At 48.0% G+C, this 24,798-nt stretch overlaps 3 protein-coding genes across 4 annotated transcripts in view; 1 reads left to right on the top strand and 2 right to left on the bottom strand.

Annotated features, from left to right (window-relative positions):
• WDR33 (WD repeat domain 33) overlaps positions 1-5,777 on the top strand; it is a 68,519-nt gene extending 62,742 nt beyond the window's left edge. For both annotated transcript variants that reach the window (XM_033068597.2, XM_033068596.2), the window contains exons 20-23: positions 1,500-1,666; positions 1,797-1,889; positions 2,634-2,819; positions 5,128-5,777. In XM_033068597.2, the coding sequence (XP_032924488.1) occupies positions 1,500-1,666; positions 1,797-1,889; positions 2,634-2,819; positions 5,128-5,357 (676 nt within the window). In that variant the 3' untranslated portion in view covers positions 5,358-5,777. The remainder of the gene's footprint in view (positions 1-1,499; positions 1,667-1,796; positions 1,890-2,633; positions 2,820-5,127) is intronic.
• On the bottom strand, positions 1,780-9,811 carry SFT2D3 (SFT2 domain containing 3). The gene is made up of 3 exons (XM_033068602.2): positions 8,347-9,811; positions 5,787-6,014; positions 1,780-1,866 (listed from the first exon to the last, which is right to left on the bottom strand). Exon 1 carries the CDS (start codon positions 9,705-9,707, stop codon positions 9,054-9,056), a length of 654 nt encoding a protein of 217 aa, XP_032924493.1. The 5' UTR covers positions 9,708-9,811; the 3' UTR covers positions 1,780-1,866; positions 5,787-6,014; positions 8,347-9,053.
• A 1,923-nt stretch (positions 9,812-11,734) lies between these two features.
• FBXL12 (F-box and leucine rich repeat protein 12) lies at positions 11,735-14,633 on the bottom strand. Its single transcript, XM_042779604.1, has 5 exons — positions 14,548-14,633; positions 14,399-14,471; positions 13,461-14,184; positions 12,922-13,020; positions 11,735-12,672 (listed from the first exon to the last, which is right to left on the bottom strand). Exons 1-5 carry the CDS (start codon positions 14,631-14,633, stop codon positions 12,536-12,538), a joined length of 1,119 nt encoding a protein of 372 aa, XP_042635538.1. The 3' UTR covers positions 11,735-12,535.
• Positions 14,634-24,798: the final 10,165 nt, after the last annotated feature.

The raw sequence follows: 24,798 nt of genomic DNA on the forward strand, positions 1-24,798 counted from the left end.
CATTTGTACCTGAAACTGTTGAGTTTGTTTTCCCAAACCATCCAGGTTAATGTAAATGGTTCATGGGCCATACAAAGCACTCCTCCATCCACTGTTGTACCTGTACAGGCACAGCAGCCTCCTCTCTGTATTGTGTTTGTTTTCTGGGAGGTGGAGACAGACCTATTGTTTTTTATTAAAAACAATGTAAAAGTTTAAAAATATTGTATTGTGTTATGACTACTGTTAAAATATTTAAATTTGTAATTAAAAGGTTAATGTTGTTAAAATTCTAAATAAAAATATCTAAAGTTTTGCTTGTAATAGGATGCACTGTGTCGTTAATGAGCTGGGGAAGGGGATGCTGCACACAGCCATGGGAATACTGCGGTGCTTCCAGTTCAGCCAGTGTGGAACTGGGAACAGTGGGGAGGTGGGAGGCATCTGTGACTGGGCAGGGAGTGCTGCAGAGCGTGTGCTGTCACTGAGGGTGGGCAGAGTAGCGTGGGGTGGCACCACCTGAACACCTCAGCCAGGCTGTGGCTGAGACAGGCGGCCTTTGCAGTGCAGTCCTCACAGAGCAGGGCTGTGCTTGGCAAACACTGCAGGTGTTTGAACTGCTCATGTCAGGAACAGAGCTGCTAGTTATTCACACAGCCAGCTGCAGGCTTACCTGGCATGGCACTGACAGCTCAGGAAGAGCCATTCTCCTCTCTGAAGAGCTCCAAGCCCCCAGTGTGGCACTGGAGGAGTTGTACTCAGTTAAGATGCAGTGCAGAACCCAATCGTAGCAACTTCCTGAAGATTCCTTTGGTACTTACTAGACAGCATTTATCAGCTTCAGGGTCATAATTGCACAAAGTTCATTACTGCAGTTGGATAAACTGCTTCAGGTTGCAGAATGCCACTGCATTCTGCAGTGAACATTCTGATGTTCAGCCATCACTGTGCCTACAGCTCCAAGGGCAGTCTAGATGCATTTGCTAAAACTGTAAACTTTGAAGAATGGAATGAAAAGGAGAATTGTCTGGCAAAAGAATCATGGAATTAATAGGAATGAGATCTTGTAATGCTTTGTTATAGCCACAACTCTCATTGTTTCTGTTTTCAGTTTGTTTTATCATGGAAATGGAAAGAAAAAAAGGGAAGGGGAATGTAACACCATCAGAATTAAGGGGAATTCACTTATACTATTTCTTGCCTTACCTCACCTTGTATCTATCTTCACTCATCAGTTGTTTTTCCCACCTTTTCATTAAATGAATGCGCTATGTTTAATAATATTTTTCTTGAATTAAAAGCCAACGTAATCAGTAGAAAAAATATGAGAAGAAAATTACAAAGCTTACTATCAAAGTGCTCAAAGGCAGAAATAAGCACTTTCCCACCTACAAATCCTGTTCTAGTAACTGTATGTGCTGTAGCATTAAGTGAAACAGTTTAGAAATTAGTTGATAATTAAACTGAAGCTGACTCATTGATGCCTAAAAACCACATTTGTGTCATGTTCTTTCTTGTAGCTTCCGAAGAGGAGGCCCCTCGAGACATGAGGGCAGGGGACCCAGGGGCAGAGATGGCTTTCCTGGCCCTGAAGATTTTGGGCCAGATGATGCTTTTGACTCTCCAGATGAAAACTCCAGAGGAAGGGACCATGGTGCTCGGGGGCGAGGTCGAGGTGCTCCAAGAGGTAAGGGGAATGTTCTTCCACACAGAAATGCAAGGATGAGGAAGGACAGGCATTTCTAGGGCAGATGACATTACTCCCATGAATACAACGTCTCTTCTCACTGCTGTCCCCTGCTTCTCTTACTGCTCAGGAGCTCGGAAGGGTTTGCTTCCCACTCCAGATGAATTCCCACGCTTTGAAGGAGGGAGGAAACCAGAATCCTGGGATGGAAACAGAGAACCAGGTAAAAAAATTGGTGAGGTTTGTAGACTTCTACAGTGTAATAACTTTTAAAAAATATTTTGAAAATCGTGTCTTTTCCTGTACCTCATGTTTGTTACCAGTACCTTACCATGAGAAAAGCCAAATGTAGTTCTTTGGTCTTTTAAATTTAGGGAAAAATAACTATACAGAATTGAACTAGCTCTAAATATAGCTGTCTTACTGAATAAAAGTAATTGTGGCCTCAAAGCCTTGATTTTCACTTGTGTTCTTGTACAGGCCAGAACTGCCCAGGCGGTTGTCACCTCTGGATGACTGAATCACATGTTATGGATTTTTTAAAAATATGTATATTAATGCCAACAGTCATCTTTTTCTGTATTGATATCTTTTCCTCTGCAATGTCTGACAGGTTACATTTGCAGTTGTGTTACTAAAGGCAACCCCTTATCGGGGCAAGACAGAGCTGTAGAATGTCATGGAAAACAAAGCACAAATGACAAATAAATGAAGGTGTGATTGTCTCTAAAATACATGAAAGTATTTTATACTTGAAAGAACACTTTACATCTGCCACATTTTTCTTTCCCAACATCTTAAAATCTGTTTTACCTTTAGCTTTTTTACTAAAAATTGGGATGGAGGAGAAGCTTTATGTAATTTTAACTCCAAACAGTGTGAGCAGTTTGTAAATTTATGTTGCTGCCTTCAAGAATGAGGAATAATGATCCAATGAACATTACTTATCCTGTGTCTTTGTGCACAGGTCCTCGTCCAGACCACCCTCCTCATGATGGGCACTCTCCAGCCAACAGAGAACGTTCCTCTTCACTCCAGGGCATGGACATGGCCTCACTGCCACCACGGAAACGTCCCTGGCACGATGGGCCGGGAACCTCTGACCACAGAGACATGGATGCTCCAGGTGGACCTCCAGAGGAGAGGCCCAAAGGTAAAAAGCCCCTTGTATTGGAACCCTTAAGTAACACTGGCATGTGTTTTCAGCATTAAGTTTATCCAGAACTTCTCGTTCAGAGGGGATAAAGCTGAGCTGGTAACTATTTGAATTTACCAGCTGGGAAGTTAAAGACCAGTCTTACAGGAACATAAGAACAGAGGGATTTTCACACATCAAATCCAAATCTTGTCTCCAGCACTGCAGAATCCTCTTTTTTATTGCCCTGTTCAAAAGTAGTTGGTTTTTGGTTCCTTGTTACTCCAGCTGGAAAACTCATTAAGAGCATTCTTCACCCCTCATTTTCAGAATAATTGCTTATTAATATTAATGTTTGTGATGTTTTCTTTTAACTCAAATACAAGAACATTGAGCATGGAGTGATATGTCCCTGAAGTGCTCTCTAAACCTCTGAAGAACTGACTTGCTAAAATACTATTTTCATATTTAATGACTTTGTAGTTACCTTTTGTGTACTTGTCTAATTGCTTTAAGAATCATATGAACTTTTGATATACACAACATCTGTGGACACACCTCTAAAACATAAATGCAGTAGAATATGCTTTAAAAAAAAAGAAGGGAAAATGTTTTTCCCTTGATCTGTGCATATAATTCATTAATTTAATTTGATGTCTTGTGTTGTAATTGAGTGTTGGTTCCTGTTATTACTGAATGACAGCCTCTGATTGCACTGAACAGAACTCCATCCTGAGCCAGCTCTTCTCCAAGTCAGAGCTCTGATCTGTTTATTCTTTCTAGAAGTTGTTCTGTATCTTTCACTATCCTTGTTACTCTGTATGTGCTATTTTGAATTTTAAATTATCCTTAATTGAGGTATCTAGGAATTGCACACACTACTTAAGATGTGCTGTAACCATGGATTTCTACAATTCTCATGGATTTGTTCCACTTTCTCCATTCTTTCCTAATAGTTCCTGGTGGTGTACTTCCCTCCAAGTGGCCACATGCTACTGTATCCCACAGAACATTCTTTTTGAGTCCTATTAGCATCACACCAGTTCTTGATCCTATTTCTTAGAGATCTCAGGACTTCTGTTTTCTTGTGTAATGTCCTCACACTGACTACCCACTGTCAGGTAGTGATCAGTGACAAACATCTTCATTTGCTTCCAGATGCTGAGCTGGCAGCCTAGAGCTGAATTTGTATTCCCAGAGCAGCATGAACAGAGGCTTTTATCATTCCTTTACAGATGTGTTGAATAAAACTCTGCTGATAAACTTCTCTACCAGTATTTTTCCTGCCATATTCACATGCTGTAGTTCTCAATTTAGCCAGCATCTATCAAACCTTTCCCAGCTTCAGTAATGATTCTGATAACTCTACCAGATTCTTTATTAAAGTCAAAGCAATTATTGTCCCGACACAAGTATGGTAATTAACTCCTAATGTGCTAAAGAAAGTTTAGAATGATGGCAGAAAGCCTGATTAACAAACCATGAACAATACTTCTCATATGTGGACTATATCATCTTTAGTTGCATTGGTCATTTGAAGATTAACACTTCATGAATATTTCTGTGAAACAATTTGGTAATTATTTTACATGGAATCAACCACAGTCACTCTTGCTAAAGTGCAGCAAAAATACCTGCATTTAGCTGTAGTGTGTGTCCTTAAAACAAGGTTACCACTGATTTTGTTTTTTCCAAAATACTGCTTATTTTAGGCTAATGAATTGGGTTGGGTTTTTTTAATGTTCATATCAAACATATCAAAACCAAAAAGGTATGTGAGAATTAGAAAATTCTGTTCCTGGCAGTAAGAACTTGAGTAGTTTTTGTACCTGGTTAGTAGTAAAATAAAGCATTTTTCCATTATTTTTAGCCAAAAAATGGAACAAAACAGTAATGGTACTCATGATCTTCACCTTCAGCCTCAACTGTCTCAATTTGTCAACAGTGCAATGTCTTTGCTTAGGATTAAAAAAAATTATTTTGCAATAAAAACATAGAGAGAACCACAGATAGTGTTGAAGCAAGAACTGGCAGTTTGGAGGCAAAACTATCACTATCCTAACTTCATTTCAGTGACTGCTGACAGTATCAAATACAACTTCCTTTAATTCCCAAGGAATTGATTGTTGTCTGTTTTCTGAACTGTAATGGAGACACTAAATCTGTGTAAGGGAACTGTACTGAGGGAGGAGGCATAACATTGCAGGTGTCATTTACAGCTGTTTCATGACTGATGACAGCACAGCAGACCAGCTCAATGTGTGGCGTGTCTGAGGAGGGCCTCAGCTCAAACTTACACCAGTAACTGCTTGTGCTTCCTTTGCAGGACGAGGAAACTCAGGACCTTCACAGAGAGCACCAAAATCTGGTAGGTCCAGTTCTCTAGATGGAGACCACCACGATGGATTCCACAGGGATGAAGGCTTTGGTGGAGGCCCAGGAGGAGTCAGTAACCCTTCTCGAGGAGGAAGGAGCGGCAGCAATTGGGGAAGAGGAAATAACATGAACTCTGGCCAGTCCCGGAGAGGAGGATCTCGGGGTGGACGAGGCCGATAGAAGAGGCTTTGACTGGGTCATGCCCAGTCCTTGTGGGACATTATTTAAATAGACTGCTACTCTGGACTCAGTCACCTGCAATGCCACGAACCTGGATTCTTAACTGGGATAACTGAATGTGCATTAGTTCCTAACAAGGGTCTTTCTTTTCCTAAATCAGTCATTTGCCTCTAGCTGCAGTATTGTAGCTAGCTTTGTTTTGTTCTTTCCATTCCCATTCCCCTCACTTTCTTGTTTTGTCAAGAGCTGGAATTTCTTTTAAGTGTTGTGGAACACGGAATATCTCCACAGATTTCAGTTCACCTCCAAACAGAAACTTGTTTCTATATGTACAGTTTGTCAAAGAGTTACGTTGGTTTTGTATGAATACAGAATGTAATTTGCGCAAAAATTAACAAAAAAATCAACAGTGTGTGATTCTTTACTCACCTATTTCTACAGAGGGTTGTATTTAGGCAAACTTGTGTTTCAGATGGAGCAACAGTACTACCTCCTGAAATCTCAGCCATTTACAATACGGAGAGCCCATTCCTAGTTTTTTGGTTTATCATGTATAGAGAAGTTTCACTTTTAGCCACAGCTGTCTACAGATTACAATGGTGCTGACGTTAAAATTCCAAAATGCAGGTGATCACCACTGCTTGCAGGTCTGCCTTCCTGAAACAGAAAAGAGTGGAATAGTGTTTAGAACAAGTTGTCCAGGACATAGCATGAGTCACATAAAACCTGGATTGCAAGACAGACATCACAGCAAAGATTGGCATTCTACACTTCACCTAGGCCAGCCACGGATTTTTGTTCAAAAGAGCATCTGTTTGTAGAAACTGAAAAAGAAAGTTTTGCAGCTTGATTGGTATGTTTAACAGCAGCTGTGTGACACATTGTTTAAAGCTGTGGGTGTTCAGCAGTCTGGTGCATTAATTGCTGAAGTGCAATTCATCACTTCCATAGTAAGTTTTTTAAGTGTCTCTTTCTTTAGAATATTGTTACCTGGTTTTACTAAAGGAGGGAAATGAGGAGGAGGGGTTATTCCCATTTCCCACATTTCATAATAAAGCTGCTTACCAACCATGAGTTTGTATTCCCCATAAATCATTCATATGAATAACCTCCAGCCACCACGTTTATCAAAAAGCTCCTTTAATACCAAAATGTTACCACGTAAGTACTTACTCTACAGCTACCCCTCAGCAAGGTTCTATATTAAAAGGAGAACATATAATGAAAAATCACTACCAGGCTTCCCTCTCTCCTGCCTTGAATTTCAGGTTATAATCAGGATTTAGTTCTGGAGGTTCCTGCAACCCAGTAACATGGCAGCTGTTGCATCTTCTCATAGGCAGCTTTACCAAAGACTGGCTCAAGTCTGATGTCCCATCTTAAAGACATCAAAGCACAGATGCTTAACTGTTGTTCTCGTGGTTCAGTCAGTCACAGATATCTTTTTTAACTTGGTTTTTAATTTGTGGTGTATAAAATGACATTTGAAAATCGTTAGCCAGTAAAATCCTTGTCATGGGGCTCAGGAGAGACAGAACAGTCTTAAGGGAATTAACTAGAAACAGCTGAGATGCATCTGGTATGACACAACTTATTCCTTGAGAAAAAATGCTTTTTAGCTCTATCTGAAGGACTTTAGGGGTATGTCTGGGAGTTAGGATTTGTCCTAAAGTTTTCATGATAAATACCAATGATTTAATCATTGGCAAAGAGAAAAGCTTTCCCTTTTTTTTTTTAATTTTATTTAACAATTCCTATATATGTTTAAGGGGCTAAAAGAGATCTAATACTCCAAATATATGAGTTAGAGGGTGAGCTTTAGGCTTTAATTAAACCACAGTCCCCTACCAAAACAAGTTAAAGTGTACCTAACAAGAGAAAACCCAGATTTATGTAGACAACTTATATTTCCTCTGGTGACTGGTTAATTCCTTAAACCATTATGGAAGTGTTAAGTAATGTTCTTCAAGGGGCAGCCTTTAAATAGAGTTTTGATGTATTTCACAATCATATGCTCAAAAAGTCCTAAGAAAATTTGATAATTAGATATATTTTCTACAAAATCTTACAACGTAATAGCACAACAGAAGAGACAGGAGCAGCTTCCCAGTCTGATACCATGACCCACTATTGCTGGGTACTGTGCACAGTTATTTAATGGGAATATACTTCTGTATTCCTCAGGTCATGTTCTTTTACAGTGCTGCACACAGACTTATGCTCTACCTGTTAATTAAGAGATTGTCTCAGATTTAGTTTTACACTTTGTTAGGAATAAAATTAATTTTATATTTATATAGTGAAAGTTAGAAATTGTAAAACAAGACAGCTAATTTAATGCTATTCTGATAGTTCTGATCTACATTCTTAATGGAAAAAGTGACCATTAGTGAAATGTCTATACTGACACAAATAGTTTTATTAAACCAATCTACGTACACTTAAGTACCCCCTTTAACAATTTCAGTTTAATTCAGAAAATTATTTGGTGAATATGTTAAAACTAAATAGTGATGGCAGGTAAGTACTGCAATGGCTTTATTTTCTCCATGAGGCACAAATGCTCAGTGGGTTACTGTGCAGGTGAGGCCCTGTTGTCCCATCTCCTTGCATGGCCCAAACTGGAGCACCCAGCTGTGTCAGCCTGAATTCAGCACCCTCCTAAAGCAGCTCCATCTCTGCACTGAAGCAGAGCTCCAGTTACTGGCAAATCTATTTTTGAAGGTCAGGCTGTGACAAGTAAGCAACTCCTGTCCAAGTTCAGATAGCAATATATATGCATAAAAATAAAGTTCTAAGAGCTGAAGCTATCCTTTTGAAGCCCACTCTGGTCCCTTACAGGAGCTGTAAGGCAGCAGTCCCTGCAAAGCCAATGCTCTCAACTAACATCAGCACTTTGCATCCTCTAATCATGCAGGAACGCCCCCTCCCCTTACAGTTATGGGCCGTGCTTGTGGCCCACAGCCCCAGGAAAGTTTGTTTCACTTACTGGATGGTTATTTTAAAGCTGCTTTTTAGAGAGAAATGCAGTTCAGTGGCCACAGTCTTCATATTCAACATTGGTCTGAGGTAACAGCTAAAACAGTACGTTCATAGTGCAGGGGTCAGCACAAAAGGAGGTAATACCAGGTAATTTTTCAATGTTCTCCCCTATACTCGTTCGCATTTTGCTAAATCATCTTCGGCTTTCAGCATCCGTCAGCCTTGCGCACCTGAGCTGCTCCTCAAGTCCGTAATGACAACGCAGCGGCTCCGATCTCGGTCTGCAGCAGCCGCTGCAGCAGCACATGGTCCCACGCTGGAGGTAGAAGTGATGCTGCCAGCTCCCCCCGAGGGTGGAGCGATGCCAAGCCATGGCCACGGAGCTGACAGCGCGGTAAGGCAAACACCGAGCTCGGGGCAGGCTCGGCAGGCGGACACCGCACACAGCACCCACAGCTCCGAGTCACCGGGGCCGCTCCAGGCTGCCAGCCCCGCTGCTGCCCCTCGAGCGATGGCGAGGAAAACGCGACAGGATGCGGAGGAGGCCAAGAGAAGCGGCGTCCCCCGTCTGGAGTCGGCTGGCTCTGGGTCCGTGTGGGTCCGGCTGGCTCGAGGGACACCTGCTCGTCCCCCGGTGCGGCCGCAGAGCCGGGCTGAGCCGGGCTCACCGCGGCGGAGCGGGGCAGAGCCGGGCTCACAGCTGCAGAGCCGGGCTCACAGCGGCAGAGCCTTGCCTCGGCCGCACACGGCGGTGCGGAGCAGCCCGGCGAGGCGGCGCAGGCCGGCGGCACCGCCGGGCAGCGCGGCCAGGAGCGCGGTGGCGGCCGTGCCCAGCTGCGCGGCAGCGCCCAGCGCTGTGAGCACGGTGCTGCGCAGCGCCAGCGCGGCGTACAGCGTCCCGAACAGCGCCCCGAGGTACAGCAGCGCCCCGCGGCCGGGCTCCCGCAGCAGCCGGGCGGGCCCGCGCAGCAGCGCGGCGGCGCCCAGCGCACACAGCGAGCCGAGCGACCAGAGCAGCGCGAACTTGCGGGCGCGCAGCAGCAGCAGCGGCACGCACAGCCCGGCCAGCCCGAAGCACAGCGCGGCCAGAAGCACGCACAGCCCACTGCCCGCCAGCCGCTGCCAGCGGGACAGCCCCAGCAGCCACGGGTCCTCCTCTCCCGTCCAAGGCCACACCGTGGCGCCTGGCGGAGTGCCCGGAGGGAACGGGTTCAGCGCCCCCAGCCAGGCCCGCAGCCCGCCGCCGTCACCCGCTTCCTCCTGCGAGCCGCCGGCGGCCGGCGGTGTGGGGACCGCGCTGGGGCCGGTGGTAGCACCAGCCTTGGACTGCGCGAGGTACTCGTGCAGCTGCCGGCCCAGGTCCGCCATGGCGGGGAGGCCACCGGGCGCTACAGCGCTCCCTCCGCCCACCCTGGCGCCGCCATTTTCCCGGGCAGGGGCCACATCCGGGGCACGGCAGAACAGGCGGCCGCGGGCCGGGGAGCGGGGCGCGCATGCGCGGGGGAGCGTGAGGCGCTGAGCGCGTGCGCGGGGGCTGTGAGGGCTGGGGGAGCTGAGGGGGGATGAGAGCGATCGTGTGGGGATTCTGCGGGCTGTGGGGGATCTGAGGGGGCAAGGATGTCTGTGAGGGCTGTGATAGCTGAGGAGGGATGAGACAGACGGCGTGGGGGTTCTGCGGGGCTTGTGGGGGCTGGAAAAACTGAGGAAGAACTTGCTGTGGGGGCAGGGAGATCTGTGAGGGCTGGAAGGCTCTGGAGGGCTCTGCGCTGTGAGGGGTTTGGTGGCTGTGTGGGCTGTCTAGGGCTGCGGAATACCTGAAGGCTGTATCGGCTGTGAAAGGCTACAAGCCTGGCATAAGCCTGTCGGTGATTGACAGGCAGGAGTAAAAGTGATTGACAGGTGGATGTGGAGCCATCCACTCAGAGTGATTGATAGGCAGGGCCAAGAGTGATGAGCGGGGTCAGCCTCCCAGAGTGATTACAGGCAGGGCCATGGGAATGCCTCTCAGGTGCCCTGAGGCACTGAGGCTCCAGGCTTTCCTTCCTGTGGAAAAGAGCAGTTCTTTGTAGTCAGGCCTCCATGGGTGAAATTGGGATTCCACCGCCCGAAACTCTGTACATCCAAGGATTACTACCAGACAAAAGCTGCCACACTGACAGGTCTCACTGGTGTCGGCTTCCCAGGATGGCCTCTCAGCTGCCCCAGAGGGGCACCAGGCTGCCCTTCCTGTGAAAAAGAGCCGTCCTTTGCAGCTGGGCACTTGTGGCCAAAGTTTGGATTCCGCCTTCTAAAACTCAGAACATCCTTGGATTGCTCCCAGGTAAAAGCTGTCGGGACTGTCACGCCTTGGCCTCCCAGGGGCAGCCTCTCAGCTGCCCCCAAGACATTGGTGCTCCGAGCTTTCCTTGTTGTGGAAAAACATTCAGGAGCTGGTCCCCCAGAAAAGGTTCTAGAGAAGAAAGAGGCTGTGCTGGAATTTGCTTTTTTTTTGCAGCCTATAAACTGCAGCCAACAGTAAGACGATTCGTCTTCCTTCCCAGCTATATGCAGGCTCACATTCTTTCAGGCTCCACAACGGAACCCCTACAGCTCCCCCAGTAATAGTGCCAGGACAGAAAGGGCGTGACTTCTACCTGGGCACTGTCAGCGCTCACAAAGCACACCACACGATGGCGGTGTGTACTTGCAAAAGAAGGAAATGCACCTTGTCTAGCGCTAGAACACCCAAAATGCAGATCCAAGTTCAAAACGTCGCTGCTCTCAAATAAACTGTCAGGACAGAAAGATTTCATTGACCTTCCGAGAAGAAACTACTGTTTGCACCACACGCAAAACGAACTCCTCTGTGCTAATAAAGCTACTCACAAAAGTGCCAGCTGAGAAAGCTGTTGCTGGCAGAGCTGCCACTGCACCCATGGAGCTGCAGCCTCACCCTCTGCTGCCAGCACGTTCCTTCTCAGCTCTGTGTACCACGGAATCCTTCAGCCTCAGAGTCAGCAGGGAAACCCGAATGGCACCGCTGATTGCTCACACACTAAAGGTACCAAGGTACTAAAGGTAATGTCTGGAAGATAGGAAATACTTTGGAAATTACCACAGAAGGCACGAGCAGATGCACTTGGCCGAGAAAATAAAACGGATTTGGGTCTGATAAAACAACTGGGTATGAATATTAAATACATACATGTATGGAATTGTGGTACATGTATGGAGGCTGGTGTGTGAAGAGGAAAAATCAGCAGCTTGGTCACTCCCTGCAATGATTGATAACGCCAAATTTTGTGGTTTCTGAGTTTTCTATTCACTAACACCTGTTTCATGTCCTGGCTTTGCTGAAGGTTTAGCTGTCTCTGTTGAACATTTATTATGTATTTTTAAAAGCATTTGGGCTTTGATGTAATGATGTGTGTATAGACACCAAGAAGGTGGGGCAAGGGGAATAAACAAGTCAGCAAAAGATGAAATGGAGATGAACTGAGTAGAAACCCCTTGAATTTGGAAATCAGAAGAAATAAAGGCAAAAGAACAGCTCTCCAAAGAGCTTCAAGCAGGTATGTGGGGAGGGTGAGCAAAGCCAGAACTGCTGATTAAAGACCTTTCAGTTGTTTATCCCCCTAATTTGCCCATAGTCATCCAATGCTTACATTTCCCCTTCTGCTTCCAAGCCTTCCAAAACTTTGCACCATATCAATTTGTAGTTTCTGTTCCCTGTTTAGCAGTTAGCTGATGAAAAACTGGCATGTTGTGACTGTGGGGATGTTAAATTCTGTTGTTGTGCCATCAGGATTGCTGCTGCAAAGATCAGGAGAACATTGAGGTTCTTGCTGCATCTCACTGTGCATTGACTGACTGATGGATTTTTACTGGTTTTGATTTTCCCTTTTCTGTTGTACTGTCCCTCCCCATCCCAGAGAGTGCTGGAACAGGGAATGCTGGAGGTTTTAATGAGGCTGATGCCACCAGTGTTAATCTCCTCGTTTGGGATAAACACAGAGCAGTAGTTATTAACTCAGCAGCCTTGGAATGCTTCCCAAAGCAGAGATGGAACATTTTACCTTTGGATATTTGCCCTGAAGCTACCCTGAGACTGGCTTTAGGAACAAAAAAGAGGCAAGGGCACAAAGGCCACCCAACAGCAATGATGATTTCACCACAGGGAGGGTCACTGCATCCAGGACCATCCAAAACTCAAAGGTTTACTGTCTGTGCTGCAGCTGGATGGAGGGCAGGGGGTGTTTGGGATGAAAACAGGGCAGAAAAGGCTTCACTGAGGAGTTAGTTGTCCTGCTCTGTTTCCTGTGGGATGTTCTGGTCACAAGGAAGGAAGGCTGTCCTAAGAGGCAGGAGAGATGCTGAAGCAGCTTAAAAAAAGCAACCCAAGTCTGAAAAAACAAGGTTCAAATGAAAAGTAAAAGCTTGCAAGTTTTTTAAAATAAATACAGTATTTGCTTTAAAATATAGACTAAAAATTATGAATAACATAACATTTAGGTGGTTATCTGGTGTTGGGATATTGGGGGATGGGGGAGGAAGAGAATGTGAATACAGACAATAAAAGATGATGAGAAAATGTGGAGGTTACCAGCAAAACCCAGAGGTAGCAGCAATGCCTGGGGGCAAAAGGGATGTCTGGCTCTTGGGACCAGGTGAGGAATCCCCATGACCAGTCTGACTTGAAGATCTGAATTTGAAGGAAAGGAGAAGGTCTGTTTTTTCTGTGACAGAAGGGTGCCTCACTGCACTCCTTGAATTCTGCACTCATTAAGCTACTGCCTAATCCTCCTCAGTGGAGAAAAAGACAGACCTTAAGCTTGTCATCACCCCAGCCAGTTTTTGGTCCATGGGGTTCCCAAAGGCTGGGTGGGCTTCCAGCTTTCCTATTCCTCTGATCCATGGAAAACAAGGAGGGGGGAATCCTACCAAAAGCTTGTTAACAAGCTTGTCATTTACATGACAAGCTCTTTAACATATTTATGTGGGAAAACAAAAAAAAGTAACATTTTAAGGCCAATGCAAAAAAAAAAAAAAAAGGCACTTGAGGTGTACTAAGGAAGGATAGTACTTTAGGCTGTCACGGAGTGTGAGATATGGTGCAATGTGGAAAATTCTCCTGAATTTTACCAAGGAGTTCATCTTCAAAGCCAGTTCCACCTAATTTGAGGTGGTTCAGGCGAGGCAGCACTTGCAGCAAAGCGATGACAGTACCAAGGGAGACCAAATCATAGAGGTCAAGGCACAGGGTCTCCAGGTGCTCCAGGGTGACGATAGCCACCAGCCCCCTGTTCGTCAGGAAGTAGGCATTGCTGATCTCCAGGTGGCGGAGCTGCTTCATGTGGCGCCCGATGAACACCATGGCAGCATCCCCAATGATGCAGTGCCGTAGAATCAGGCGTTCCAGCTCCTCCAGGTGTGGAGCTGCTGCCTGGATCCCCATATCAGTGATGCGGTAGGTGCCACAAAGGCTCAGTGTCTTCAAGCGGTTCTGTGAGGAAATGTCAAGAAGGTGATGGTCAGAAAAGGTGGGAATGCTGTGGATAGCGAGGTGTTGTACCTGTGGTGGTGGCACCGAAGGGGAGACGCAGAACCAGGCATCGGAGATGTCGCAGAGGCTCAGCTCCAGCGTGGTGACAGAAGCGGGCATGCTGTCGTACGGGACGTGACGGAGGTCAGTCTCGGTCAGGCACAGCCGGTGGAGCTGGGGACAGCGCTCCCGGAGGGCAGCCAGCAGTGCCGGCGAGAGGAGCCGCTGCTTGCCGCCGGAGCGGGGCACGCCCCGCAGCCGCAGGGTGCACAGGCTGTCGGGGAGGCGGTGGCGCACCAGGTGCCACAGCGTGCGGCGGCTGATCTGGGGGGAAAGAGCCTGGTTCCAGGGGATGGGGTGGGATGGGCACCCCTGTCCCAGCGGGGCGGTTCCCCCCCATTCCCTTCAGCTTCTGCCTGCCGGCCGGTGATCTGACCCCCCCAGTCTCAGTCTCTGTCCGCCGTGGGGTGACCTCGCCTCCCCCCATCCCTCCTGCCCCCAGCAGAGCTGTGTCCGCCCCCGCCCCGGGCGGCCGTACCCGGTGAGGGCTCAAGTCCACATGTGTCCAGACCGCTCGGTCCTGCGCCAGCTGCTGCCACCGCCGGCACACCCTGCGGGGAGGCGATCAGCCGTCAGCGCCGGGCCGGGGGAGCGGCAGGCGGCCGGTCCCGCCCGGGGACACCCTACCTGGCCGCCCGCAGCCGGTCCCGCAGCGGCAGCAGCGCCAAGACCTGCACCAGCACCGAGTCGGGCAGCGGCGGCCGCGCCGCCATCGCGGCCGTTGCTACAGCAGAGCCGGGAGCGCGGCCCTGGCGACGCCTCAGCCCCGCTGCCCCAGCCGCAGGTACCGGCAGGCCCCGCCAGCTCCGCCGGGCTCGGGACCTCCCTGGTTAACCCCCTTCCTTACCCATGTCAGCAAAAGTAATCCACAAACACCAGCGGGGTTATGTCCAAAAAGGAGACAGAGGAGTCCGTTTTGCTTTATTCGAATGAAGGGAGAGGCCATAGGCCATTCCCCTGGGATCTCTCAAATTTTTGGAGGACACAGCCCTGCTTTTATCCCATTTGCCCGGCCACATTTCCCTCTCTCTTTCCCCATGGGCTGAGGTACTTGAGAGGTACAGACTTCCCGGAACGCCTGATACCTGAGATTCCTCTCTAATGTATAACCCTCCCTTGTAATTTTTAATTCTTATAGAATGCATAGTTTTTCCCCATTGCTTCTTTCATCTTTCAATATCCAGTTTCATTTATCAGCAAACCTACAGTTTGTTTGCAAAGGCAAATATCTTTTTTTTCCATTCATCAATTACTGGAATCCCATAGTTTATCTCTCAATGCTAACCTTACCTACCAGCAGACCCACAGCTCGTTTGTAAAGACAAATCCGTCATTCACCAACAACCCCGTCCCGGTGCCTCCTTGTTCTGAGCCCCGGTGTCTCATCCAGTCTCACCCATCGCACGGTGCTTCTTGTTCCCGTGTTCCCTGCTCAGTGCCTCTTGTCCTGACACCCCCACCACCCCACCCTCTTCTTTCCTGGCACTGCCCCCCCGGTGTCTCTTGGAGGAGAAGTGGCTTAGCACTGACCGTTCCTGGTCCAGTCACTCCCTGACGTGTTGTTTCTAACACCCTTCGAATGCTCATGTGGCACCAGCTCACATAATTTCCTCTCTGAATACCCAGCAGGCCATTACAGGACGGGGACAGCTGTCATGATTCTCAGAGAAGAGCCTGGAATATCTACAGTGCATAGTTGCAACCCTGGACAGAGAATACAAGGTGAGAAATTCAACGTTGACCTCAGCAGGATGCTTGAGCCGGTAAAATATGCAGTCCCTACCTCTGCAAAGCTTCATTGTCCTGTGGAACACCACAAATTTCACCAGTTTGGAGTTTTCTGCTTGTTTTCTTTCCTCTCCCTCTCACCCCTGTGGACACACACTGTTGTATTTTCTCTTTATTCTGACACTCCACAGCCTTCACAAGTACACCTTCACACTGATGCCAGCCTCCTTACCCCAGTGTCCCCAGATTTGTCTCTCTTTTGTAGCCCACACCGAGTGCTTTTTGCCCACAACTAAGGGTCTCTGAGCAGAGATCTTGTCCACAAGGCAATGGCGGAGCGGAGGGGAGGGGAGGAGAGGAGAGGAGAGGGAGAGGGAGAGGGAGAGGGAGAGGCTTTTCTTTGCAAACTCACGGGGTGCAGCTGGTCCTGCTGTCCCTCCAAAAGGCAAAACGGGCTGCAGCAGGAACCTCGCAGCTGCAACTCGAACAGCAGAGGTGGGCACACCCAGGGTGGCATACAAAGTGTAGCAAAAACTAGTGGTGGGAGCCATGGGATGTGGGTGGACATGGGGTGTGGGTTAAAGTGCATCGAAGAACCCAAAGCAACAGCAGAAAACAACGAGGCTGAGCAGTGGAAAAAATTCCAAGTTATTTTTTTCTTGTCCAGATTTAAGGCAAGGTTAGAGTGTGTAGTGACATGTTTTTGTGTCTATGGCCTCAGCAGTCTCCAGTACTAATTACATGGGACTGGTGCTTAGCATGGGCTGTTCTTTTCTCCTTTCTTTCTCTAAAACTTGGCACCAACTTTGACTCTCTGTTTTAACAGATTTATTGACATAACAGATTTTTACAGAACAGTTCAAAAGAGAAATAGATTACCAAAACAAGCTTTAAGGTTCTTAGAAGAGTGGCTGCATATGATGCCCAAAAGTTAGTCTGGAAATACATCCCCACAGAGTGATGTCTATAGAGCAGGTGTTCGTTTATTGGAGTGCTGGGGGTGAGGGGGATATCTCCACCTAACTCACCCACCTTTGTCAGGTGCTAGGGTATATTTATGCAGTAACTATTGCTTAGTGTTAGTATGTCAAGACAACATCATCATATACACACTGGAACTAATTTACATAGTATGAGCTCATGGTTATTAGATAGTTCTTTTGCACTGTGCTTGCACCTCCCCAATTCAGGGGTCAGCAGGGGTCTTTGATGAAGGCTTCCAGGGTCTTCTTCATATCTGAACTTTTCAACTATGTCTTAGGACCATGTACAGTTACCGTGTTCCTTGGTCTATCTGGTCTCAACCAGCCTAAATTATTTATTTTGTTGCCAATTGGCTTTGTACTTGCCAATTTTTCGTTACTGCTATACTTATCTATTTCTAAAGCTATCCACCTGGTGAGTTTGTTTTTTTCTTTTCTTTCTTTTTGTCTATTCATCGTTAAGCAACTAGTTAACCAGATACTAGCCATTACATTGTAAAAAAAGTTATTTTTATCAGGTTATATAGGTATAAAATTATGATTCAGGTTGTATAGGTACAAAAAGCTATGATTCAGGTTATATAAGTATCAGGTAATTTAGATATATAAAAAGTCATGATTTAGGTTATATTGATATCAGGTTATATAGATATATCAGGTTTGGATATGTTATATCCATGAATGTCTTATAATTTAGGCTATATAAACACCTTGTAACTTTGATCTAAGTTATATAGGCATCACATATTTCCCTAGAAGTCAGGATCAGATTTACAGCTCTGGCAGATTTTCTGCCTTTATAAAATTTTATACTCACATTTTCAATAGCAGAATGATTGCTGTGTCTTATTAATCCTGCAGTGTAGGTCTGCTGCAAAACCTGGCATTCATCTATCTCTAGGGAGAAATAGGGAGGTGGCAGCAGTAAAGCACCCCACAGCCCCATTTCTGCAGCTTTTTGCCTGGGCACTGTGGCAGAAATGTAGCAGCAATGTCCTTCTGCTCCCTGCTTTTCATGTGACTTTTGAGCTCCTGTTTCATATACAGCCTTTGGCAAGGAATGGGGCCCACCCAGCAGGGCTGGGTCTGCATCCACTGCAGATATGGGATGTGTGGGGTCATTCCTTCTCTCCCTGGGGTGTTCACTGACTGATTCCTCCTGGCCTCCTTTACTGCTCTGTGAGCTCTCCAGCTGTGAGGAGAAATCTGCTCCCTGAGCACCCTTTGGAACAGAAATAGAAAGCTTTTCCCAGTCCCTCTTACTTTATTCTCTCAACTAAGCATGGCTCTGTGATTTCAGCAGCAGTGCTTCTGCAAGTACATGGTCCTTGGGGAGGATCCTAGATTTTATGTCTCCCACTGGCTGCCCCACAGGACCACTTAGACATGAAACACTAAGTTTTGCAAAGTATAGAAACAGGAGGTCCTCAACCCCTCCTTCCCTGGATTTCCACTGCTTCTGAGATATCAAAGATATGAAATACAAAAATTGTGAGCATCCTTTTGGTCCCTGGTGATAGTTTTACCGGGACCTGAGAGTGCTAATATCCATCAGCCATCTCTCAGGAGCTCACATCAGCCAGCAGAGAAACACCGGAGGCCTTACTTGACGAGTTCCACAAGAATCTTTATTTCATGCGGAGGGTGGTCAAGCAGGGATTCTCTCAGAACAAAGGGCAGACAGTCATATTTATAGGTTCAGGGAGGATTCAAACTACAGCCAATAAAAGTTTATACAAAGAACAGCATCCAATCTAAGTGAGAAGTTCTAAAGGCGAACTGACCAATTACACAGACTAATTTCTAACCAATTATCTTCCAAAGTGTTAGGAGAGTGACCAAATTCTTAAGGAATTTGGCTCAACCTTGGTATCTAGGATACCTTATCTGTTATAGCAAGTTCCAGGGGCCAGGGGAAGATGGCTTTGGAGGAATTGTATCATCCACAATTCCTCTCTCTGTATTTACTAAAAAGACACTTTTTGCAACTTTCTTGAAGCATTGAGCAAAGCATGCAAACATAACTAATACAATAACAACTACAATCAAAATCCACAAAATTCCCTTGACCAAAATGCAGCCCATCCCATCAGTCCCCATTGACCAAAAAGGTCATGGACCCAGTCGGGGCTGGTTTCCTTTCTCACCTCCTTCATGAGTTCGTGCAGCTTCTGGATGTTGGCGTGGATGGATGTGGAGAAGGATGAGAGGTTGAAACAGCGCACCCCTTCAAAGTCCTGGCAGCCATGTCCATGGGCAAGCAGCAGGAAGTCGATTGCAGCATGGTTTTGCAGAGAGGCATGTCTTGTGGTTTCTTTGTCCTTCAAGAGGTCACTCAGGGCAGCAGATGTAGCATTGGCCTGCTTACTAAGCCAGCACCCCAAATGATCAATCAGCCAAGGGCTTTTGCTGCTGCTACCCAGGGTAGAAACAGGGAGACAGCAACTCTTTTGGGTTTGTTCCAATTGTACAATTTAGGGTCACATATTCAGTGTAGGATCTTTTTTTGCGTTTTGATTCACTATCTTTTCTCCAATTGTGCGACACAGTGATGTTTGGGGTGAGGGTAGAAAGCTTGCTGAGGCTACAGGGTCCTCCCTGAAGGTGGGAGGGAATTCCGGCCCAAACTCGATCACCACAGATAAGAAACATTCCTCTGGGCAAAGTTTTGGGGTGGAGAGAGGATTCTGAAAGTGTGTGGGCAGTGTAATTGCACCAAGCTTTGTTGATGGATGAGATATCTTTTCGGTATGTGTTTTTTGTCAAATCCAAATCGGCAAAATTTTGTTTTGGGCGTCTAAAGTAAAATTTGACGCAAAATGTTGCCCTGGAGGACCCCAGCAAATCCCATTTTTGGGGCTCCTCCTGCGCATTTGGCAGCATTTTTGTCCACACATCTAAGTTGAACAGAGATCTCTTGTTCAGACAAAACAGACTGTATTTCAGGCAAAACAAAAACCTGTGATGGGCCATGGAAGGTGTCACCTAGAATCAAAATGTCCCAGGGACCATCAGCTGGTCCTCGCTTTCCTGTGGGAACACGGCAAAAGTTCTTATCTGTAAAGTTCAAAGATAAATTGTTTACCAGCTGGCCCCTGTTCCCATCTGTGTGTTGGATCTGTTTGATGTAGTCTGGAGTCCCCTGTGCCGGTGGGTTGAAGTGTCCCCTGGTTTTCACAGGAGGGTTGGGGTGGAAAGCAGCTTTTGATTTGTTGTCGAAGCGTGGGGCTGCTGCCGCGCTCTTGGAGGAATTTTTTTGGTGCAGTTTGTTCTTTTGTTTCTGGGATTTCTGGAAATTATTATTAGGGTTTGGGGAAGCTGATTTTTCTGGGCAGTCTTTTACAAAGTGTCCAATTTCTCCACAGTAAAAGCAGCGAGCATTTTGTTTGGAATTCACCAGTGCAAAAACATCTGAGACTCCCTGTGAAATCCCTTTAGAAACTGCCAAGGCTACTGTGTTTTCAGTGGATGTGTGTCTTGTGCAGCTTTCCACCATTTGTTCAATGGTTGGCTCTGTGTCTATGGGCAGAGCTCTTAAAATAGATTTGCATTGTTCATTTGCATTGCACAAGGCAAGTTTTCTCAACAATTCTTTCTGTGCCTCGGAACTATCAATCTGTTTTTCCAGGGCGTCCTTAAGTCTGTCTACAAATTTTATGAAACTCTCATCCACACCTTGTTTTATAGTAGAGAAATGCAAGGTAGGTTTTGAGTCATCAGGGGTTAGAAGGAATGAGGTCTTTGCTGCATTAGCTATTTCTTGCAGAACCTCTTCAGGAAGTGTGTCAATTTGTTTTGAAGGTTTCTCAAATTCACCTTCACCAGCAAGCTGTTGAATGGTGTATTTTGTCCCATTTGGTATCTTGTCATATTTATCAACTAATAGTAGTAAATGTTTTCTCCAGTGTCTTTCCCACAACATGAATTCAGCTGAAGTGAGGAGACATCTGGATAGGTTTTTCAGATCATGTGGAATTAGGGTGTGTCCACAGAAGGTAGCATCTAAAGAATTTTTAAAAATTTGGGATGACCTGCCGTGTTCTGAAGCCAATTTGGATAAATCATTAATATATTTTGGGTTTAAATTGTGCCACTCTTCTTGTTGAGCCCCAGGATTCCTGCTTTTCTTAGAAGTAACTGGAATAGCAGGATTTTTTTGGGCCATTTTCCACTGATCTGAATTGGCAGCTTGAAGTTGGACAGTGGTCCATGGGTCAGGTTTATTTGCATTGAAAACATTTAATTCAGAGCCAGTGTGGTGTGAATATGAAATGGTTTGTTGGCAGCAATGTTGATGGCTCGTAGAGGATTCTGTCATTTCATTGAGGGTGGGGGCAGTGGGCTGTGTGGTTGGTGGGTAAGGTCGGTGATGTGACAGGGTCTGAGCTGTAGGTGGCGCTGCCGGGGGAGGGGAGCTGGGACCCTGTGGGTGCCCAGGGCAGGCCTGGGGGAATTCACTGCGCATGTGCGGGGGAGCGGCGACCACGCTGTGCGCTGCAGGCGGGGAAAGAGAGGGGGGGCTCGTGGAGTGGGTTGGGGGGTATAGAGGGGCTTGGTGAGGGGGGTAAAAGGCACCCGTGGGTTGGGGAGGGGGGTGCGGGGTTGTCGCGAAGGCCTGCAGGGGACCGAGAGGGTAGGGAGTGGGGTGGGTGAGGGGGGATGACATCACGGGCTGCGCGGCTGGCACTGCGCATGCGTGTGTCTCAGCAATGGCTGCGGCCGCTCCGCAGCGCTGCGTGGGCTGCGCAGGCACTGACAGCGGAACGGGAGGGAACGCGATCGGCGCGGGGGGATGCGGGGCTGGCATGGCGGAAGCGGGGAGGGTCGGTTCAGGCACCGGCGCAGCGGCAGCGAGGGGGACGGACGCAAGGGGGATTACCGAGGGGATGGGGACAGGGACGGGAGCTGCAGCGGGTGCGGTGGGGGAGGCGTACGGCGCTGGGGAGGGCGCAGGCATGGCCGAGGTGGGCGGGGGAGGGACAGGGGCTGGCAGGGCAGAGGGGAACGGCGCAGCGAGTACGGGGGGAGCGGGGGAGGGGGAGTGTGGGAGTGCGGGCACTGGGGAGGGAGCAGGGAGCTGTGTGGAGTTCGGGGGAGTAGAGGGTGGCTGTGCAGCTGCTTGGGGAGGGGAGGGACAGGCGGGGGGGGCTGAGAGGGCTGTTGGAGCTGGCTGTACTGGGGGAGGGGTGCTTTTAGGGGAGGGGGAAGGGAGTTTTTCATGGTCAGGATGCGGGGGGGAAGGGATGGGGGAGGGAGAGACGGGCTGGGACAGAGTGGGATCATTTTGAGTGGGAGGAATGTGATTTTTAACTGCATGTACTACATGTTGGAATAAAGGAATAAAAGAAGAAACGTGAAAGTTGCCTTGAGTTTGTAAGAGATAGATGTGAGTACCGATAGAGTCTAAGAAGGAGGGTGAAGTGATAGTTTCAGAGTTACAGTGAGGAAATTCAGCAGAAAGCCATTTAATGAAATGTTTTAGGTTAGATTTAGAAAGGTGCCCTTTTGAGAAGCTGAAATTGTTAGAAGAAAGCAGATTGGAGACTTTTAGGAAAAGATCTTTCTCAATATGGGAAAGCTTGGGTTGTGTGAGTTTGTTTCCCATATTTTTGCACACCAGCAGAAAAAAAGAGAAAAAAAAATCAAACAAAACAAAAATCCTAGAAAGTTTCCTTCCCCGGTGTTAGAAAGGGCAGACTGAGAATACTCACGAATTCTTCAGTCAACAGGATCGAGCTGCTGCTGGTTTGTGCTGACTGCGTCAGGTCTCAGGTCCGGACTGCTGAGGTTGTCCGATGTTCCTTCAGGAGATGCTGCTCTTTTTACAACAAAGAGCAGGTTCTGAAGGGTGCTGATGACTGGAAGACGAATCAGTTGCAGAACTGCCGTTCGTCAGTGTGAAAACCCAGTTTTCAGACACTGTTCGAGGCGCCACAAATGTGAGCTTCCTTTTGGTCCCTGGTGATAGTTTTACCGGGACCTGAGAGTGCTAATATCCATCAGCCACCTCTCAGGAGCTCACGTGAGCCAGCAGAGAAATATCAGAGTCCTTACTTGACGAGTTCCACAAGAACCTTTATTTCATGTGCAGGGAGTCATGCAGGAATTCTCTCAGAACAAAGGGCAGACAGTCATATTTGTAAGTTCAGGGAGGATTCAAACTACAGCCAATAAAAGTTTATACAAAGAACAGCATCCAATCTAAGTGAGAAGTTCTAAAGGCGAACTGACCAATTACACATCCTAATTTCTAACCAATTATCTTCCAAAGTGTTAGGAGAGTGACCAAATTCTTAAGGAATTTGGCTCAACCTTGGTATCTAGGATACCTTATCTATTACAGTAAGTTCCAGGGGCCAGGGGAAGATGGCTTTGGAGGAATTGTATCATCCACAAAAAATAAATAAAAGGTTTAGAGACCAAACCAAGAAAATTAGTCACAGTTCTCTACAGAATGGCAGAGATAGCAGAAGATGGTGCTGCAGCCTCAGGGACCTTGATAGGATGGAGAAACAAGCCGACAGAACCTCCTGAAGTTAAACCAAGGGTTGTGCAGGGTCCTCCCCCTGGGGAGGTGCAGCCCCAGGCACCAGGACGTGCCATGGAAAGCAGCTCTGCAGAGCAGGTCCTGGAGAATGTGACTGGCACAGCCCCACCCCAGCAGGGACCGCCTGGAAGGGTGAACACTGAGGTGTGCAGCCCACTGCCAGCTGGGCTTTGTGCCACAGGATCTGATTCTGTGCATGGGGGAGCTCCTGGGTGTGCCCTGTGGTGTCACCAGAGTCACGATCACTCACTTGCAGTGGGTGACCATAAACAGCAGCGTCGGGCAGTGCCCTGGCACTCAGACACAGCCAAGGAGCCTCTGAGTCCCACAAGAGGTTGAGGAGCCTCTGAGTGGTACAAGTGGAAGCCAAGCCTTCGAGTGTTGCCGGCAGCTGAGAGCAGTCAAGTCCGGGAGCAGCAATGGCAGAAGTCAGGCAAGAGCCAGCAGCGCCACGGCCCGTCAGGATCTGCCACATCTGTGTGGATTTCCTGCAGAGCCCCGCTGCCGTGGAGCCCTGCGGACACGTGTTCTGCCACGGCTGCATCCAGCCCCAGGCTGCCGCCGACACCGCCGCCACCTGCCCGATCTGCCAGGGGCCCATCGGGGCCATCCGCCTGCTGCAGGGGCAGGACAACCGTGCCGTGCTGGCCCCACCTCGGCGCCGCCGCCGCCTCCATCCCTTCGTGGTGCGCTGGCGGCAGCGGCAGCAGCAGGAGCAGCAGGAGGATGCGGCTCCTGGAGGTGGCCGGCGCCGAAGACTCGCCGATGGGGACAGGGCACCGAGCCCAGTGCCCCGCCAGCGTGTCCAGAGAGTGTTGGAGGAGCTGCACAGAAACAGGCTAGGACAGGAAGGTCCATTGTGACCACCAAGGAAGTGGGGGAGATGAACTGGCTCAGGGGACCATGTGTGCCTCCTCCTCTTGATCCCATTCGATGTGGAGCCTCCGTGGCCCCTCTGAAATGAAAACCAGGATGCTGAGAAGGGCCTTGCCTGGTTTCGTCTGCCTGTTGACTCATTGCTGCAGGACTGGGGGACTGGGAGCTGTGAGAGAGGGAAGGATACACCTGTGGGAACTTGGGGAGAGGGTGGGTAAGGCTGAAGAACTGGTGGAGAGGGAATAAAATGCTTGTTGGAACTGGAGAAGGGCCATCCTTCGTTGTTTCTGTGCTGCTTTGCTCATCCTAGTGGGTATGCAACTGGGAAAGGGAAAGGTAAAAAGGAGTCCCCTGAGACTCTGAGCAGTGCCTGCTTTCCTGAGGAACAGGGTGAGAAAAGAGGCAGAGATGGAGGTTTAGGGCAGAACCTCCTCTCCTCTCATGCTCCTGCACACCCTTGCACTGTAGAGAGCTGCAATCCCAGGAGAAACTCTCCAGGCTGGGGGAGACAGCCCTGGCACAGGGCTCCTCCAAAGGGCTTTCAGCAAATTCCTCCTTCCCACAGCAAAGCATAACCTGTGCTCACGCTGTGGCTCTATTGCTGGGCAGCATAAGCTCATCTTCCTCATTACAGCTGGATGTCAGCTGGCACTGGAGCCAGCGAGGCTTCAGAGGCTGACTCTGTAATGGATCCTCACCAGCTAATCGGTGTTTATAGGCTTAGATCTGCTGCTTCTTAATTTT

The sequence above is a fragment of the Catharus ustulatus genome, chromosome 10 (assembly GCF_009819885.2).
Source record: "Catharus ustulatus isolate bCatUst1 chromosome 10, bCatUst1.pri.v2, whole genome shotgun sequence".
In the NCBI taxonomy this organism is placed as follows: Eukaryota; Metazoa; Chordata; class Aves; order Passeriformes; family Turdidae; genus Catharus; species Catharus ustulatus.